A 20,343-nucleotide genomic window follows, 5' to 3' on the forward strand; every position below is an offset into this window, starting at 1 on the left:
CAATAACATTTAATTTACGCATGAAGCAGGGTTCACTCGTGTTTGTGCCTTTAATTATTACAGTTCTCACGTTTGGAATCATGTAGGCCACAATTCACATGCCACGCATAAGTCTCCGCATCAATGACGTTTCTCACGGACTGTGTGGTTAGGGGTACTAGGTGACAGTTTTATTGGGCTGTACGTATTACAAAAACAAAATGGATGGAATTGTCTAACGCGCCGATATGACCGAAGACTGATAGGGCGAGAAGGACCTGTACCGAGGCCTTCAAGATGATCTGATCTGAATCCCATGGATTTCTGTGTTTAGGGGCACCCTTTTAAGTACCACTGTAATTACCACATAATTTTTCTAACTCCTGATTCACTGATCTTAATATTTACCGATCTATGACTCATAACTCGTCGGGAAGGTGTAATCATTCCTATTCCCGAAGATTAGATACTGACATGCATTTTATTGATATTCTCGAAAAAAACTTTTGTTACTTCAAGGGTTTAAGATGTAGCGTACACCAATCCGACTAATACGGTTGAAGAATTGTAGCAGAGACTTGTTAGCGTTTGTCAAGAATTTCGAAATTGTCGAGGCATGTTTGAAAGGATTCGAAACTCATTGCGGGTACAGGCCTACAGCCGGGTCCAAGGACGACACTTTGAACACCATCTTTAACTTCGAGTACAGTTATGTAATTGTCGTCGCATTCATTAAAAACACCTACTCTTGTACCAAAATATCTTTAACAACATTTCTTAATGTTGTACATTATTGTTACCTTTTCCTAACTACGATGACGTTTACATAAAATCAAGTCAGTGGTGGCTGGTAACCACAAAGTCGCAATTATCTCGCAACTGTTTGTTTGTGGATCTATGTTTACTGAGACTTTTTTGATTTTATTGACGTGTACTTGGGACTGTATGCGTTTACGCCATTAATTATAATGTACCCTGTATATTTCACCTTCGATTAATAACATTTTATTGGTTACTTTCTTCATAAGCACTTAAATAAAATAATTGAAGTGCTTCACATAAAGTCACCACAGTAGAAAATATCTGACATATAGCAGCAACTGAAATGCGAAACAATCAGAAAAGTGAATGTGTCCAGTCGCTAAGAACGAGTGTAAATGCTAGTCCTTCTACAGGTTATGTTGCTCGACGGTAATGAGTGCACTGATTTTAAATATCCTCCTCTAATGTGATGAGAAGACAGCGAAATGCGTCAACCAATACACGCGCGAAGTTTTGGAATAACGCTAAGAAAAACTGGAGCTGCAATTCAGCGTCAAGTGCGTAATTTCCATACATATCACGCTTATGTACAAATTTAGACATTGCAACGCAAGATTCCAGTATGGTAAATTCGCCCGTTCCTGCCATCAACAGAAAACCCGACACTTCGTAACGGAACAGGGAATCAGCAAACCACAGCAAGCTGAGTAAGGGAAGAGAGAAGGGGGAATAACATCAGCTAAGAATAACACAGAGACTGACTTCACGAACATTATGTTACAGTGATGCACCACAAAAACCAGTGAGGCGCTTTTACTTCCCCCCATAATAACACATTCGCGCCGCTCGCATACAAGAAATGTGTAAGTTGAAAAAGCAGCCGTGAAAGCATAATACGCAGTTCCCTGATCGTGAGGACTACTAAGCGAGAGCCCGCCAGCACGTGCCAGCGCTGCAGGAGGAACTGTTTTGCTCCTCGCGGACCGATTGCTTAAAGCGAGCAGCGTCAATACACTCCGCCCGTTTCCACAACACAGAGTTCCTCTGCAGGCCGCAGTGGCGCTGCGATCGCGCACATCACGTGACGTCACTGCGAACGCAGCTAATGACACTGGCATGTAGCGAAGAAATTCGTCTGCTCGTGCACTCGCTAGTCAGTTCCGCCTGCCATGGGGAAGAAGGTAGAAGTCGTTCTCTGTGCGTGTGTTTGTGTTGGGCTTCTGCTTAGCGTAACGGCAGCAGAGCCTCTTCCGAGATACATTACGGAACCCGGTCCTACCGTCAAGGCGACACAAGGAGCTGTATGGCCCAAACCGCAGAATGAACAGCGGTTTGGAGAGTCGGTGCTGATTGTTCCAGGCAACTTCACATTCCAGGTAATGCGTGCGCCAACACAAATTAACAGCTGTCAGTTCCTTCACAACCAACAGCAAATTTGTACAATTACATTCATCACTGAAAACAGATCTTTGATATCCAGACTTTTCCGTTATTTTATACTATTATTCTACGACCTAAGCAACTAGCCAGATGTATTTTTGTGCCAATGCGCGTTTCAAACTTTTACGCAACTTCAATTGTAATATGTATTTGAATCTTCCATACGTACATCGTTAAAAATGGATAGCAATTTGGATTCTGTACCTGGCCTGAGCAAAATTAACAATTTCGTTTAGATACTACACTTCGCCTGTTGTGTATTGATTGTATTACTGGTTATGTGTACTTATATTGTATTCTGCTTGTTCTTCTTCCGATTTTCGCGTTTAAAGATGTTGCACAAACTCTTTCCCACCTATATCCTTCCTGGTATTTAGTTATTCCATTATTTCTTTGCCTTTTACATAATGCTGTGAGCTCAGATGGAGATTTGTTTGTTTACTGTGCGACGATATTGGTAAACAGTTACTGTTGAGAGGTATCGGTTGTTGTTGTAGATGATGATGATAATGATAGTAATGCTTGTCAATGCTTAATGATAAACTATAAGGTAGGCAGAACCCAGATACTTGAAATATGAATTATTGTAAAAATACGTGCCATACAAACTAACGAGAAATGGAAAATAAAAAGTAATGATATATACCCAAATACACAGAAAATATCGGAAATAACGGCAAGGTGAAGGCTAATCATGTTTCCACGCCTCTGTCGAATGAGTGAGTGTAGTTTAATAAAACAAATATTCCTGTATTTTAGGAAGAAAGTAAACAATAGCATGTATTATAGAAACAAGAAAAGAACTAGAAATAAACATCAAAGAATCGAAAGTAACAAAGAACCTCTGAAAATAAAATACGTTTGGAAGACTTTTAAGGCAAAAAATCCAAGAAATCAGGAACAAGTTGGACAGATAGAATAGTCAGTTTGGTGGAGGGAAATCTCTCTCTCTCTCTCTCTCTCTCTCTCTCTCTCTCTCTCTATACTTCAAATTCAAATGGCTCTGAGCACTATGGGACTTAGCTTCTGAGGTCATCAGTCCCCTAGAACTTACAACTACTTAAACCTAACTAACCCAAGGACATCACACACATCCATGCCCGAGGCAGGATTCGAACCTGCGACCGTAGCGGTCGCGCGGTTCCAGACTGTAGCGCCTAGAACCGCTCGGCCATTCCGGCCGGCTCTCTCCACTTCAGTAAGCATGTTCAATTGGATGTACCTGTAGGTTGCAATAGTTATGCAAAGATTAAAGTACTTGCACAGAATGGAGGCGTGTGGAGACTGCATCAAATCAGTTTTGTACTGAAGACGATGACGACAAAAAATATATATAGTGTCTTATGCTGTATTCGTACGTAAATAGTTGATTCATGGAAAACATAATATTCCCTCTTCAGAGGAAGAAAAATTCGGAAAATGTGTATGACTTCACGAAGATGAAGCACACTACGTCCAAATGCAAGGCCATTATACGAATGCACGATGTCTGTTCTTTCGGAATCCGCAGCAATGTTATACATTATCTAAATTGAAGGTGGAGAGGCGGGGAACTTCAAATTACGTGAAAGACCATTGTTTGACACTTGTCACGGTTCAGTTAAAGCTGCCATTGCGATATCCCAATTTGCGACCAAAGCTGCAGTGCGCTAATGTTCTCTCTTTATCTTTGATGATTTTGTTTCACCGCAGGGTCGCTGCCTTTAAGTATTAGTCATCAATTGCTTTGCTTTGTGGAGTTAATGGCCGCGAAGAACAGGCACCCTAAATACGGATTATAAAATGACCTTGTGATTCAAAAGCCACGAGAGCGTAGTAAATTGGGGAAGACGCGTTCTGATGCAAGGGCACTTCTTTCTGTCGAGACAACCAAGATACAATCTTCAGTGTCATCTAGCTTTTCAAGTGTTTAAGAAGCGTTGTTAGTTGGAAAACTGTAAAATAATATTCTCAGGCGCTTATTAACGCTTCTTTATGCTTTAATACGTAAAACTGCGTTGCAAAAGCAACCAAACTCCTACGTTAATAGCGTAAGATTGAAGGCAATGGCACTTCATGATAATGTGTCACCTACGAACCTCCATGAGCTGCTTACATGTTCTACGAAAGATGTGTGATGTTAGTTACAATAGGCGCTTTCTAACTTCATAATGAGTGCCAATAAATAGTTAAAAAGTAAAGGCATCATATACCCGATAGCTGGATTAACGTTGACGAGGTGCTGTACGTTTCCGCCCTTGCTTTCTTAGAAGCTGTGGGCCGAAAAAAAGGGGACATCGTGGTTAACGTCCCGTCGCCGACGAAGTTATTAGCGACGTGTCCATTTCGAGGGATCCATCCCAACATTTTCCGAAAGTGGTTTGCGAAACCAGGGATAATCTAGTTCTGGGCGGCCAACCTTAATTTAATTATGTTCTCTCGAGCGAGTTGGCGTAGTGGTTAACACACTGGACTCGCTTGTAGATGGTGAGGGGTTCGACTCACCGCTTGCCCATCATGATTTACGCTTTTCTGCGTTTTGTTTTTTAACCAAAACGCCGAAAGTGATCGCCGGGATGTTTCCTTTGAGGAGGATGCGGTCGGTTTCCCTCTCCAAAGCAAGTTTGTGCTCCATCTGTAATGACCTTGTCGATAGGATGTTTAACTCTGCACTTCCTTTTTTTTTTCTTTTTTATGCAGTTACAGTCTGATGCACATAATATCATATAATAATATGATGCCATACGTATCATAACGTATCCAGAACTTTTTAAAATTTGGAATCAGCGTAGCAAAACTGTAAACTAAAATAGCCCGACAGTAATAATAATGAAAACAAAAATACAATGACAAAGAAAAGACAAGTAAAGAAATCAAGAATAATACAATTTTTCTTTCTTTCTTCCATTTCGGCCACCTGTGGACCTTTCCTGATTCTCAGTTCTTTCAGTCTGTTCTTCTTTCATTTGCCCGTACAGCGATGCGCGTTCTGGCCTGTCCCTGAAAACTCAAGAGTTCCATAATCTTCTTTTGAAAAGGTAATTAGACACCCTAGCTGAAAACAGGCGTTGATATACATCATTGGGGAAATGTTGAGAATGTGTGCCCCGACCGGGAATCGAACCCGGGATCTCCCGCTTACATCTTTTTCTTTCTTTTTTTTTTCGTTGTCGATCTTTGTATTTGGTCGTTGCGGACGTCACATGACATCCGTTAAAGTTCGTTTGTTGATCCTTCCACTCAGTTTCTTTCTTTTTTTTAATTACAAAGGCCAACTGGCTCTCTGACCTAACACGCTGACCTTCCGTGCCGGCTGGCCATCTGAGCAACCGAGGGCACATATGATAGTGCGCCTGCAGGGACTAATCCCTTCCATGCTCTCCGTGAGACTCGTGAGTCACGGTCGGGGCACACATTTTCAGCATGTCCCCAGTGATGTATATCAAATGGCTCTAAGCACTATCGGACTTAACATCTGAGGTTATCAATCCCCTAGACTTAGAGCTACTTAAACCTAACTAACCTAAGGACATCACACACATCCATGCCCGAGGCAGGATTCGAACCTGCGGTCGTGGCAGCAGCGCGGTTTCGGACTGAAGGGCCTAGAACCACTCGGCCACAGCGGCCGGCGATGTATGTCAAAGTCTGTTTGCAGCTTGGGTGTCTATTTAGTTATCATTTCATTCTAGAAAAGCTGTGCGGTCATCAATGGTATCTGCTCTTTTGGGAACAGATACTACCTTCATATATATTCTTCTGAAAAGTTGGTGCGTCTGAACCAAGTGATTCGTGTTTTTAGATTTTTTTCAAAATTGTGAGATTTTTAGTTAGTTTTCTTTAAGTTTCATCCAAACATGTGATGATACAACAAGATCCTCCTTTTCCTGAGAACATCACTTTTTCATTTTGGGTGTAGATTTCTTCATTACTTCTTCTCGTTCGCGTACTTCCAAATTTTCTTGGCCCAAGGATTTTCCGTAGTATCCTCACTTCCATTTTTTTCTCTTTTTTTCCCCCAAACTCTCCCACAAGGGGAGGACTGGACATTCCGCTGCATAAAGACACTCAGGTTATATGACAGTGTTGTAGTGTTTTTAATGAATGATTCTTTTATTCTAAATGTTCTTCGTTAATTTATAAAATATTTCTATGATATGGGCTCAATTTGTGTGTTGTTCGGTTTGAAATGAAGAAGTATAGGATGTCCACGAAACTGGCAGTAAAGTTGACATTGAACAAAGAAAATGGACCTTACAGGAGTAGGAAAACACAAGAGTAGATACAAGCTAGAAAATATTTTAGACAGAAGATTCACAACTGCACTGTTGGCCTCGCAGGAAAACCTTGGAACATGGGAACCACTTGGTCTGAAGATGGAAAAAGAACCCGCCCTGAAAGAATGGAAATAATGTGTACACAAAGAAGAATTCTATTATGCAGCGCGTGCTGAAGTAGGTTTGAAGCAGGAATAACAGCAATAAACATGCAGACTACATACTGGCTCATGCTACAGCCAACTGTAGGAATCACGTGTTCGCGTGGGATAATTTGGGGAAATCCATGGAAATCTTAAATTAGATTGACTGTATCCTGTAATGAAGCGCCAGTCTTTTTGCTTGAACAGTTTTCTCAGCTTTTCACTTCGTTTAAGTGGGTTAGTCGTACAGTTCAGAGCGCGATTAGCCGAGCGGTCTGGGCGTCTTGTCACGGTCCGCGGGGCTTCCCTCGTCGGACGTTCGAGTCCTCCCTCGGGCATGGGTGTGTGTGTGTCGTACTTAGCGTAAGTTAGATTAAATAGTGTACAAGCTTAGGGACCGATGACCTCAGCTGTTTGGTCCCATAAGACTTTACCACAAATTTCCAAAATTACAGTTCAGACAATACACACATATTAGGTGTGCCCAGTATTGAATTAGACAAACCATATTTTAAAAAATACTAAATATTTTTGATGTAGCGTTCACAGGACAAATTCAAGCCCTCTGGTCAAAAGAAGTGACAGTAAACATGAAATCTGCTCGTTTCAAAAAGCCATCTCCACCCGAAAACTGTACGCCAGAAGAGTTACGCTCGGTGAAACGTGTTTTCTAAATGTCGAAAGGTGCGACTGGGATACTGGAACAGTGGGGTGAAATTTGTATTAGTCGCTGAAGTTCCGGTGATGAATTCAGCAGAGCAGACTGGGCAGAGCCGTGTCATCGATAATCATCCAACAAATGAGCCGGGTTGAAATCTCTACATATATCCGACAATATCGCATAAGTAACCTTATTACCGGGCGGTAGATTTGTACAAGAATCGCGGGTGTTGCTCATTTTGTCTAATGTCAGCCTTGGGACAGTGTACTTAGTCGTTCATAACAAACGGAGCGACACGGCGAAAGCATTAAACTCTAGTTTGCGAGGTCGTCGCTTCAAATCTCTGTTGCGGCCAACCAACGTAGAGGCTGATGAAGAGCTAGACCGGAGATCATCTTTATCGGGTCCATCCACGTGCTCGCCTTTCCTTCCATTTTCTGTAGATTTTCCCCGTCTCTTCTCAAAATATGACCAAAGAACTGGAGAATTTTTTGGTTGACAGGAGAATAGAAGCACCTGAAGATTTTGAGTTGCACAATAATGGATACATTTGTTCTTCTTTCGGTTCGTTTTATGCTCAGCATCTTTTGCCAGCACCAAAGCTGAAATGCATCAATACGCTGCTTGTGTCTGGCCTTGAGGGGCCCATATTTCGCAACCAAAAAATAATGAAGCCACGAATTGTTCAACAAGCCGGATCTCTGTGGTGTTCGTTACTGTTCCGTTGTGCCTGATCTCGGTCAGCTGTTTCGCCGCCACTCATCCTAGTGTGATCCGCCGCCTTATCTCCTCTTCACAACTTCCCATGTCGCAAACTGTTGAGCTTCGACTAGCTGAGATTGATGTCTGATCCATATGATAAGACTTTTGTCCTTTACGTTTGTTCGTAGGTCAGCAAGTTCATCTTCACTGTTGGCTAAGAGCACGGTGTCATCAGCAAATCAGAGGTGCCTTTAGTCCAACCATCAAGACATTTCCTAATGTCATGTTATGCATAGATGATGTGCAGTTGGAGGAATAGAATACAACTCTATCAGGCACCTTCGATACAATGAAGAAATCAGACGTGCCAGCGCGTGTGCTCACAGCCGCAAGGTGACTATTGTGTAGATATCTGATCAGTGCTGTCAAATGTGGTAGGACATCGAACTGTCCAAGTTTTTCATGATAAAATTATAACTGTATACAACAAGAGTTGACCCTGAAGTTTTACTCTGCTTGCCGCTACCAACTAGTCAATAAGGGGGCGTGTAACTGCAAGCCCTCCGAAGCGATGTAGTTCAGAAACGGAAGGCACCCATACGCGGCGTGTGTGGGCACATCGTAAACTCGAGCACTGTCACGGACAAGCAACCTAGGTCGCAATGCGTTCGTGACGCAATCACTACAGTACAGCAAACGCTACTGCTCGAAATCGATGAGCATTCTATAATAGCACTGATATTTTAAAAAAACTTTTTAATCACTTCTGCTGGTGGCAAAGCTCCTGAAATGGTAGAATGGTGCATATAATTTTTTTTCTATTGTTAATAATGAAATTGCATTCCGCCATCCAGCATCAGATGCCCATCGGACCGACGAGAACGTTGACCGACAGCATTGTTTAGAGGTCAGTGACCAATCTCAAAATTACAGTTTGCGTAATTACATTGCCCGGATACTGACAGAAAATATCGGTAAAAGAGATCTCAGGGACGCTGAAATAAAGGTGTGATAAAGTAAATACCAAGTGAATACTAGTAGCGTTCAGCTGTGGTCACCAAACAATTTTATCGACGAGCAGCCAGAGAAGCCAGAGAAGATTCTGAAAATACAACGCAATGAATGGAGATGTGACGTTAAAGGATCAGTAGATTTCGTGATTCAAACAGGGCTACTATAATTAAATTAATACAATTATTTAACCAAAAGTTACAGTTCTGTGCTAGTGCTAGTTCTGCAGGGTTCGCAGGAGAGCTTCTGTAAAGTTTGGAAGGTGGGAGACGAGATACTGGCAGAAGTAAAGCTGTGAGTACCGGGCGTGAGTCGTGCTTCGGTAGCTCAGATGGTAGAGCACTTGCCCGCGAAAGGCAAAGGTCCCGAGTTCGAGTCTCGGTCGGGCACACAGTTTTAATCTGCCAGGAAGTTTCATATCAGCGCACACTCCGCTGCAGAGTGAAAATCTCATTCTAGGATTAGGATGTTTAAAGCGACGTATGGAGCAGAAACATGAGAAATAACTCGAAGAATTAAAATGAACTTAATGTCAATGGACACGAGATTTTGGAGATGTTGTATATTTAAAATTGAAAATGAAGACATACATGAGAATGAATCTGAATATCCTAGTAATGCATACGATTGAAGCGAATAGATTGGGATTTTATGGTCACGTATGCTGTTTTGAGCGAGAGCAAATGTCCAAAGTTGATGGAAAAAATTTGAAGAACAAGAAAAGAGGAACTTCCAAAGTTCGTATGCAAGAAAATAATGATGTATTAAATCACAATGAAAAACAAAACACCCAGATTGCACTTTTGACAGCTTCCGTCCTCTTGCAGAAACTTAACCGCTGTTGCATAAAAGATTGATTTAACTGCCTTTAAATTTCTTATAAAACAGAGTTATTCTGGAATCTGTCTCATTGCGCAAGGCGTCATAGTCTAAAAGGGACCAGATAATGATTCAAATAATAGCTCTTGCCTGTGAACAATACACGAATCCCTTCTAACGCAGTTCCAACATGCTGCCCACGGCAGATTCCAAACGACGCGATGTTCACAGCTGAGATAGACCTGGTGCAAGCATCTGGCAATAGCAAAGTGCTCGCACCTCCCTTCTTCGTACTACGGAGCGTCCATGCTTACTGCTTACTGAGCTGTCGGCGCACTCTCTGCAATCGCCGACTGATAATGTTGACACTTCCGTTTCACACTCTCCTACCCTCTGGCTTCGCGTATGTTCTTCATCCTCCTTGACGATAGGCGGTCTTGAGGAAACAAGAGGTAGCACGCTGTAGCGGATGCGTTTAATCTAGCGGTCGATACTGACGACTCACTATTCGTGATATGTTGAAAAAAAAGGCTCGTGTCACACGATCTAAGGAAATCCTCAAAAATTTCTAGAGACGAAATCAAAATTCCACGTACAAAGTAGTAACAGAAGACTAAACTTGAACGTATTCGTACGAACTGTGTAAAGTAAGTAGCAGTCGACTCTTTTTGGGTGTTCCAAGTTCAACGGAAACCGATAAAAGTGTTTCGTTCGCGAAACGCCGCCAACAAAGTAAACGCTTGGTTCTCTGTTTACACTGACCATGAAGCGATCATTATTTCAAAATATGGAGGAACAGTTAATGCTGTATCTGTGTGCAATACTGTTTGGCCCCAAGTCATCCATGAAATCAGGAAAGACAACCGAAAACGTGGCATCATTCTTAAAGCATAATAATGCCAGCAGTCAAATAGAGCGTCGAATAATTGTTTGAATGAAAAACATGTGTGGAATTAACGTTTCATTGCCGGTATTCACCCAACAACTTATTTTTGTTATCTTGTGTGAAAGAAACATGCGTGGAGGACAATTCTCGTCTCAAGTAGCTGTCGAATCTTATCAAAACCATATTTTGACGTACCGACAACAGAATGAAACTATTGTTTTCTACTATCGGTTCGAATATATACAGATGTATAAACTTTAAAGCTGAATATTTTAAGAGAACAGTAAACCCATTTGTAACAAAAACATTTTTCTTTCAATTTCCTGATAAAGCAAGTGTGCTAACCACTCCGCAACATGTCTCTACCAGAATAGTCGATACAACCTTTATAGCGCGATTAACTACGGAATAACGTTGACGAGGTGCTGTACGTTTCCGCCCTTGCTTTCTTAGAAGCTGTGGGCCGAAAAAAAGGGGACATCGTGGTTAACGTCCCGTCGCCGACGAAGTTATTAGCGACGTGTCCATTTCGAGGGATCCATCCCGACATTTTCCCTAAGTGGTTTGCGAAACCAGGGATAATCTAGTTCTGGGCGGCCAGCCTTAATTTAATTATGTTCTCTCGAGCGAGTTGGCGTAGTGGTTAACACACTGGACTCGCTTGTAGATGGTGAAGGGTTCGACTCACCGCTTGCCCATCGTGATTTACGCTTTCCAGCGTTTTTTATTTTTTTTATTTTTTACCAAAACGCCGAAAGTGATCGCCGGGATTTTTCCTTTGAGGAGGATGCCGTCGGTTTCCCTCTCCAAAGCAAGTTTGTGCTCCATCTGTAATGACCTTGTCGATAGGATGTTTAACTCTGCACTTCCTTTTTTTTCTTTTTTATGCAGTTACAGTCTGATGCACATAATATCATATAATAATATGGTGCTGTGGTCACCAAACAATTTGTCGACGACTCTCTTTCGCCGCAGACAGAAAAGATTCTGAAAATACAACGTAATGAGTGGAGATGTGACGTTAAAGGAAGAGGTCAGTAGATTCAAACAGGGCTACTATAATAAAATTAATACAATTATTTAACCAAAAGTCACAGATACGAGAGCGACACTTATATTTTATGAAACGCCCATAGGAAACAAACGAGAGAGAGAGAATCACAGCGTCTACTTTTATATAGTCCTAAACAAGTTACGGCAGCTGCCTTGCTTTAAAAGAGCGTTTTTTATCGAAAGTTTCGATGTATAAACATTCCTCTGGAACACTCTTTATATGAACAGTACAAAAATATATTTTTATACAACGTCTACAACTTTGCTTCCGCCGTTTGCCGACAGGTGGCGACAACAGCGGTCGAAAGAAACAGATCGCAGACGTCAGGCAGTTAGCTTGGACCTCGGTCAACATAACCTCATTCAAACATGCAATGTCTGCATCATAATGTTGTTCTTGATTGAAAATGTCACTTTACGAGCCTAATTCTCGTCATTTGCTGGAGGTGTTGCTGTTTTGTTTCAATATGAAGAAAACAGCGTCTGAGTCTCATCGAATGCTCTTAAGTACGTATGGTAGGGACGCTATTAGTGAAAGAACGTGTCGTGAATGGTTTCAACGCTTCAAGAATGGTGATTTTTAACGTCGTAGAGCTACATAGTGGTGGAAGAGAGAATGTTTTCGAAGATGCAGAATTGGAGACATTGCTGAGTGAAGACTCGCGTCAAACTCGAGAAGAATTGGCACGAATAGTGGGAGTGACACAGCAACCCATTTCAAAACGTCTCAAGGCTATGGGCATGATTCAGAAAGAAGGAACCAAGAGACGTTGAACGGCGTTTGTGTGTTTGTGAACATTTGCTTCAGTGGCAAAAACGGTAGCAATTTCTGCATCGCACTGTGACTGGGGACGAAAAATGGGTTCATTACGATAACCCTAAACGCAAAAAATCATGGGGATATCCCGGCCATGCTTCCGCGTCGACGGCCAAACGGAATATTCATGGCTCCAAGATCATGCTCTGCATTTGGTGGGACCAGCTCGGCGTCGTGTACTATGATGTCTTAAAACCAAGTGAAACAATCACAGGTTATCGAACGCAATTAATGTGTTTGAGAGATCATTGAAAGACAAACGGCCGCAATATAGCGAGAGGCACGTTAAAGTGATTTTTCAGCACGACAACGCTCGACCCCACGTTGCAAAAGAGGTCAAAACGTACTTGGAAACGTTAAAATGGGATGTCCTACCCCACCCGCCGTATTCTCCAGACATTGCTCCCTCTATCACCTGTTTAGATCAATGGCGCATGGCCTGGTTGACCAACACTTCCGATCTCATGAAGAAGTCACAAACTGGATCGATTCGTGGATCGCATCAAAAGATGAACAATTTTTTCGACGCGGGATTCGTACACTGCCCGAAAGATGGGAGAAAGTAGTGGCCAGCGATGGAAAGTACTTTGAATGATACATGTGTAACCAATTTGTTTCACTAAAGCCTCAAATGTTGGGGAAAAAACTGCGGAAGCAAGTTGTACACCTTTTATTAAATTATGACCTTACAGATTTATTTACAAAGAGAAAATTTATTCTTAATGTCTTTTACATTAATTAAACGTTTGGGGCATATTCTATTAATCACTCGGAAAGGAACACTTCAATTCTATTAAATTTGTGGCGGAAGCTTATCTCTCACAAGAAACTTTATTATATTCGAAGTAAGAATGTGTTTAAGAATTTTGCAACAAACTGATCTCAAACATATTGGTTTGTAATTTTGCGGATTCATACTTTTACCCTCCTTAGGTGTCACCCGCGTTTTTTTTTTTCCAGTCGCTTGGGACTTTCCTGTCGCTCGGAGACTCGCGATAAATGCAATGCAAGTATAGTGTGGGACCCGTGCCCAGAAGCACTCTGTGTGAAAACGAACTGTGATTCTATCCAGACCTGGCCACTTATTCGTTTTAAAGTCTTTCAGTTGCTTGTCAACGACAGGGATGCCCATTTCTATGCCCTATATGTGGGAGTCTGTGCGACGGTCAAATGATCATTGTCTGCACAATCCTCTACGTGAATCATTTTTTAAGCGTGAGATTTAAACCTTTAGCTTTACTTTTGCTGTCTTCTAGTGACATACCAGACTGGTCTAAGAGTAACTGAATAGAAGTCCTAAACCCGCCTCATAATTTTACGCCGGACTAGAATAATTTTCTGTGATTCCCAGCGGGATCTTCCGTTAACATATGACGGTGGAAAGTTGTCCGAGAAACAATGAAGTTGTCAGGTCGGATCATAGCTTCTGATGTTAGCAACACTGGAGGAGCAAGCGAGCCATGTCGTGCGCTTAACAAAAGAACAGTCGCGGCATTTGCCTTAGTAAATTTATGGGACAAGAACTTAAAACCCTGACAAACTTCCGACGTCTATACAAATTAAGATACATGTTCAATTCAAATTTCGAAACAAGTTTTATCCTGATTTTCAGATAATTTACAGACATGAGTACCGGATAACGCGATCTGACTCGGTAATTTTAATGGGAAAGGTAGTGCTTCTGTAAGCGCAACGGGAATGTCACTGAAAAGTTTATGGAGGAAACATATCAACAGATCTTAACCAGGAATGCTGTCGGAGTAATTAATAGACATGTAATGGGCCTCGTGCAAGACAAATGTATTTCTTATCTGTACATTATGAAGGTAAGCGCCCAGAGCAAGAACTTTTTATTCCTGCTAAACAGTAACGAAATTTATGTAGAGAGATTGCTCTGGCTCAGCAAACTGCATCACGTCGATATACGGCGATAGCTGTAAATATTTGGCAGCTGAAGAGTACATGGCAAAATAAAGCAATTGCATTTCTTTTATTGAAACTGAATCATTAAACGGGAATAGATACAACGAAGAAACCCATTACTGCTGCAAATATATGTACACACGTGGTTGTATGATCAAAGAAAGAAGGGAGCCTTTTAATGCAATAAAATACACCAACGCAGATTGCAGTAGAAATATATTCTAATGTTCAAATGGCTCTGAGCACTATGGGGCTTAACTTCTGAGGTCATCAGTCCCCTAGAACTTAGACCTACTTAAACCTAACTAACCTAAGGACATCACACACATCCATGCCCGAGGCAGGATTCGAACCTGTGACCGTAGCGGTCGCGCGGTTCCAGACTGTAGCGCCTAGAACCGCTCGGCCACTCCGGCCGGCGCTATTCTAAATGTTCAAAAACGCGAGGAAGAGCTCGAACCATAGATGCTGGCCGGCCGGAGTAGCCGAGTGGTTCTAGGCGCTACAGTCTGGAACCGCGCGACCGCTACGGTCGCAGGTTCGAATCATGCCTCGGGCATGAGGGTGTGTGTGATGTCCTTAGGTTAGTTAGGTTTAAGTAGTTCTAAGTTCTAGGGGACTGATGACCTCAGAAGTTAAATCCCATAGTGCTCAGAGCCATTTTTGAACCAGAGAGCTATACTTGAAAACTGAAAAACTGATGTAGAGGAAGAGAAGACTACAGTTCGTTTTTTTTTCTTTGACACATATTCCGAATGGATAACAACACACTAACGAAGCGGATATTCATATTACTCAATAGCTACAAAACCAAGCCTGCATGGGTCAGAGAGACTGAAAAGGACCTGGAAAACGCTGGAATTACAATAGACACGATAGAAAACAGAACACATTTCAGACAGGCAGTTCAAAAGGCAGAATATCAGGAGAGAAAGAAAACAACTAGACGAAAGTGGATTCAAGAAGAAAGGGAACAACACTCTACAAGGATGAAGGAAATTTGGAAACTAAGGAAATCTAATACAATGAAGGGTAGCCAAAGTTGATTCATCGTTCCCTCCAAATGGGTTATTCGAAAGAGGGAGAAGAAAAAGAAAAAGTGGAGTTTAACCGTTAATTTAGTGAAAACGAAATCTTCGGCTACAGGAGGCGTGAATCACGACCTGACGTTAGCTTTTCGGCTAGTAATGTCTGCGAACTCTCACAATAGTCTGGGAGTCATCATTAAAATAAATGGAGTCAGCGAATGGGAAATTAGGTACCACATTCGCGAAGGTAGACAAGCAGCCAAAGAAATAAATAGAGTTTTATGGGGCACATACCAGATCAGAAACTAGGATTAGGATGAAACTTCCTGGCGGATTGAAACTGTGTGTCCGACCGAGACTCGATCTCGGGACCTTTGCCTTTCGTGGGCAAGTGCTCTACCATCTGAGCTACCGAAGCACGACTCACGCCCGGTACTCATAGCTGAGTCGTGCTTCGGTAGCTCAGATGGTAGAGCACCTGCCCGCGAAAGGCAGAGGTCCCGAGTTCGAGTCTCGGTCGGGCACACAGTTTTAATCTGCCAGGAAGTTTCATATCAGCGCACACTCCGCTGCAGAGTGAGAATCTCATTCTACGATTAGGATGTTTAAAGCGACGTATGGAGCAGAAACATGAGAAATAACTCGAAGAATTAAAATGAACTTAATGTCAATGGACACGAGATTTTGGAGATGTTGTATATTTAAAATTGAAAATGAAGACATACATGAGAATGAATCTGAACATCCTAGTAATGCATACGATTGAAGCGAATAGATTGAGATGTTATGGTCACGTATGCTGTTTGAGCGAGAGCAAATGTCCAAAGATGATGGAAAAAATTTGAAGAACAAGAAAAGAGGAACTCCCAAAGTTCGTATGCAAGAAAACAATAATGTATTAAATCACAATGAAAAACAAAACACCCAGATTGCACTTTTGACAGCTTCCGTCCTCCTGCAGAAACTTAACCGTTGTTGCAAAGAAGATTGATTTAACTGCCTTTAAATTTCTTATAAAACAGAGTTATCCTGGAATCTGTCCCATTGCGCAAGGCGTCATAGTCTAAAAGGGACCAGATAATGATTCAAATAATAGCTCTTGCCTGTGAACAATACACGAATCCCTTCTAACGCAGTTCCAACATGCTGCCCACGGCAGATTCCAAACGGCGCGATGTTCACAGCTGAGATAGAACTGGTGCAAGCATCTGGCAATAGCAAAGTGCTCGCACCTCCCTTCTTCGTACTACGGAGCGTCCATGCTTACTGCTTACTGAGCTGTCGGCGCACTCTCTGCAATCGCCGACTGATAATGTTCACACTTCCGTTTCACACTCTCCTACCCTCTGGCTTCGCCTATGTTCTTCATCCTCCTTGACGATAGGCGGCCTTGAGGAAACAAGAGGTAGCACGCTGTAGCGGATGCGTTTAATCTAGCGGTCGATACTGACGGCTCACTATTCGTGATACGTTGAAGAAAAAAAAAAAAAAAAAAAAAAAGGCTCGTGTCACACGATCTAAGGAAATCCTCAAATTCTACAGACGAAATCAAAATTCACGTACAAAATAGTAACAGAAGACTAAACTTGAACGTATTCGTACGAACTGTGTAAAGTAAGCAGCAGTCGACTCTTTTCGGGTGTTCCAAATTGAACGGAAACCTATAAGAGTGTTTCGTTCGCGAAACGCCGCCAACAAAGTAAACGCTTGGTTCTCTGTTTACACTGACCATGAAGCGATCATTATTTCAGAATGTGGAGGAACAGTTAATGCTGTATCTGTGTGCAATACTGTTTGGCCCCAAGTCATCCATGAAATCAGGAAAGACAACCGAAAACGTGGCATCATTCTTAAAGCATAATAATGCCAGCAGTCAAATAGAGCGTCGAATAATTGTTTGAACGAAAAACATGTGTGGAATTCACGTTTCATTGCCGGTATTCACCCAACAACTTATTTTTGTTATCTTGTGTGAAAGAAACATGCGTGAAGGACAATTCTCGTCTCAAACAGCTGTCGAATCTTATCAAAACCATATTTTGACGTACCGACAACAGAATGAAACTATTGTTTTCTACTATCGGTTCGAATATATACAGATGTATAAACTTTAAAGCTGAATATTTTAAGAGAACAGTAAACCCATTTGTAACAAAAACATTTTTCTTTCAATTTCCTGATAAAGCAAGTGAGCTAACCACTCCGCAACATGTCTCTACCAGAATAGTCGATACAACCTTTATAGCGCGATTAACTATGGAGTAACGTCAACACACTCACGCTTGCTTATCACCATAACGCTTCAGAATAGTGACAGTTAATCTAGCACATAACAACTCTAGTGTTAAAAATTGCGAAGGATTTGACGGCTGGTGTAAATATATTTTTAAATTTAAGACACCCTGAAAAAGACATTTGGCACTTAATTTTTTTTATAATTTTTCTTGGACTACCTGCAAATTCGGCAAATCCATGAAAATGAACGATCAACTTCGCAAAATATTGCTTTTCCCGTGATACTCATTTATTACCTAATGTAAACCGATTGTTTACTTCGGACTCCTTAAGGGGAGCCGGAGGTGCCTATGCTGCCCATGTTAAAATCATTTAGTTTGAGAAACATTTATGAATAAACTACCAAATAGAAAAATTTGAATTTTTTTTACATATATAGTGGTTTAGTATTGCAGTTATGACAGAGGGATTTTGGAGTATCTTTTCTAGTTTCCTTCCTATTATTTTTTTTATTGATGACCCAATTTTTTCTACAAATAATTGCTTTATAATTAAACTGAAATGAAACTACTGAACATAGTGCCAAATAGCAATGTTACAATGTAAGTTTGACCACTAGGAGTGTTGTATAAAAATTTCATCTCTCTAGCTTGAGTGGATTTTGAGAAATTGTTCCTTATATTCGAAAAATTGTAATTTACGGGAAATGGCTATCAAAGTTTCTCAATACATTCCTGCACTATAGGATGGATTATCAGGGTCTTCTTCTTCATCCCCCCCAAAAGCTTCCTCTTCTGTCTTCTTTTCTGGCCTGTTGTTCCATCATACTTCATATGCCTTTCTCTTCTTTATGCTCCTCTTATCCTTTCTCTGTCAATATTTCTCAGTGCTCGTACACTGTACAGTGTTCACCCCAGCTGTAAATCCTAATGCCTTCAGAACTTCACACTTCACACTGTTCCCTTGGTTGTAGGTTGCTATTGCATCATAAATGCCAAAGTGCAGTGTTTTTATGCTTACAAACACCCTTTTAGGAATCACTTTCCAAATCAAATTGTTTACGCTCTCATTAGGATTCTGCGTCTTTCCGTGTAGACATTTGTGTAACAATTCTGGCTGTGCTAAGTCATGAAAAATTGGTTTTATTGCATTTATTACAGCTGCTGGCAAACCATGTATGTGATCATAGTCCTTTTTTGCATTATATTTGCACCAGGAATCTTTTGGGCACAGGCTGTGTTGAGGGTATTCATTGGAAGAGGCAGTATGAAGGAACAATGCCCACACTGCTTTTAGCATGTCACTAACCTTACTAGTATTTTGCCTTATAGCATACCCATAGTATCTCTGTAGACGTTCAATCACCTCATCAGTGAGCCTGCCTCTCCCTCCTATTGTCTTTCCATCACTGAGCTTACTTGAACCCGAAGTTCGTTTGAGCCTCTTAGCGCTTCATTTGTCACAGAAAACAATGTAGCCAACCCTTGCACACTCGCTGTATGCGTAACATAAGGCGCTGTATGCGTAACAGGCCGAGAAAATCCCAAGCAGTTCGCCAGGAAGTCACGAGAGGGTGTTAGATGCATTCAGCGGCCGCCGATTTCCTCTGCAAGCGTGGGTGAAAATGGTAATAACTCCACTTCTAGGGCGGGTAGAACAATAATTCAAAGTTTACATTAAAGAGGAATGTTCCAATTAATTTTCTGTAGCAAAAAAGAAAAAATCGTAATTTTTTGGCTTTGACCACCTCCGGCTTCCCTGAAATGAATAAACGAATGAATGAAGAATGATTCATAAGAGAACCGCGTGAGAACTACAACCCATAAAAAAATAGCACGTGCCAGTGGATAGAGAATCTCTCCGAGTTTAGATTCTATCACACAATACGGCCTAGCTGCATTAGGGGGCAGGCATGACCGAACTTCTACACAAATCATTCGCTCTCTAGTGTAGCATCGAATTCGTTCGCGCCTGCAGATGAACAGAAGGAACAGACTTCCAAGGGGGGCAGCTGTGACGCCTTCCTGAACAACTCGTGTCGCAGACTTCAGTGACGTGCTGACGTTTGCTGTGTCAGAAATAGCACCTGTATTGCGAGTTAATGGAAAAAACCCTGCTGTATCAACTAAGATGTGTCCACTTTCTGTATATCTTGTTTTCCCGCAACCGCCTTCTGAAATCCTGATGGTACTTCTCTTGACGCAGATGGGTGGCATGACTAGCCAGGAATTCCAAAACAAGTAGAGAGAAGGTGCGAGCCTAGTTGATCTCCTTTCGCGACCCAATGCGGACCAATATAGCAATGTTTCGCTTTCAAGGGAAGGTAGAGGTCGTACCAAGGCCAATGTCTTCATCATTTGCCATGGTTCTATTGTCATGAAATAACTAGAGGAAAAATGTCATCAGTCAAACATTAAAAGCGTTCTTTCATAATTTGCAGTTGTTTAAATTAACTATGCGTCAAAATGACATAATATTCAAGTGATGAGTTATTGGGAAAAAAACACGAAACCTGCCACTGGAGCTGAGAATCTTATACCAAAAACAGTGAAAAGAAACTTAGTTAGTTAAAAAAAACGTGTTTCTCGGCATAGCACACGGTAATGGTTTAAGTATCATATTGAAGAT

General features: G+C 41.6%; 1 protein-coding gene across 1 annotated transcript in view; it reads left to right on the plus strand.

Moving 5' to 3' along the window:
- The first annotated feature begins 1,844 nt into the window (after positions 1–1,844).
- The window catches only part of LOC124615589 (beta-hexosaminidase subunit beta-like), a 120,885-nt gene continuing 102,386 nt past the window's right edge, over positions 1,845–20,343 (plus strand). Inside the window, exon 1 of the mRNA XM_047143575.1 lies at positions 1,845–2,117. Coding sequence (XP_046999531.1) covers positions 1,911–2,117 — 207 coding nt within the window. The 5' untranslated portion in view covers positions 1,845–1,910. The remainder of the gene's footprint in view (positions 2,118–20,343) is intronic.

This window comes from Schistocerca americana, chromosome 5 (genome assembly GCF_021461395.2).
Source record: "Schistocerca americana isolate TAMUIC-IGC-003095 chromosome 5, iqSchAmer2.1, whole genome shotgun sequence".
NCBI lineage: Eukaryota > Metazoa > Arthropoda > Insecta > Orthoptera > Acrididae > Schistocerca > Schistocerca americana.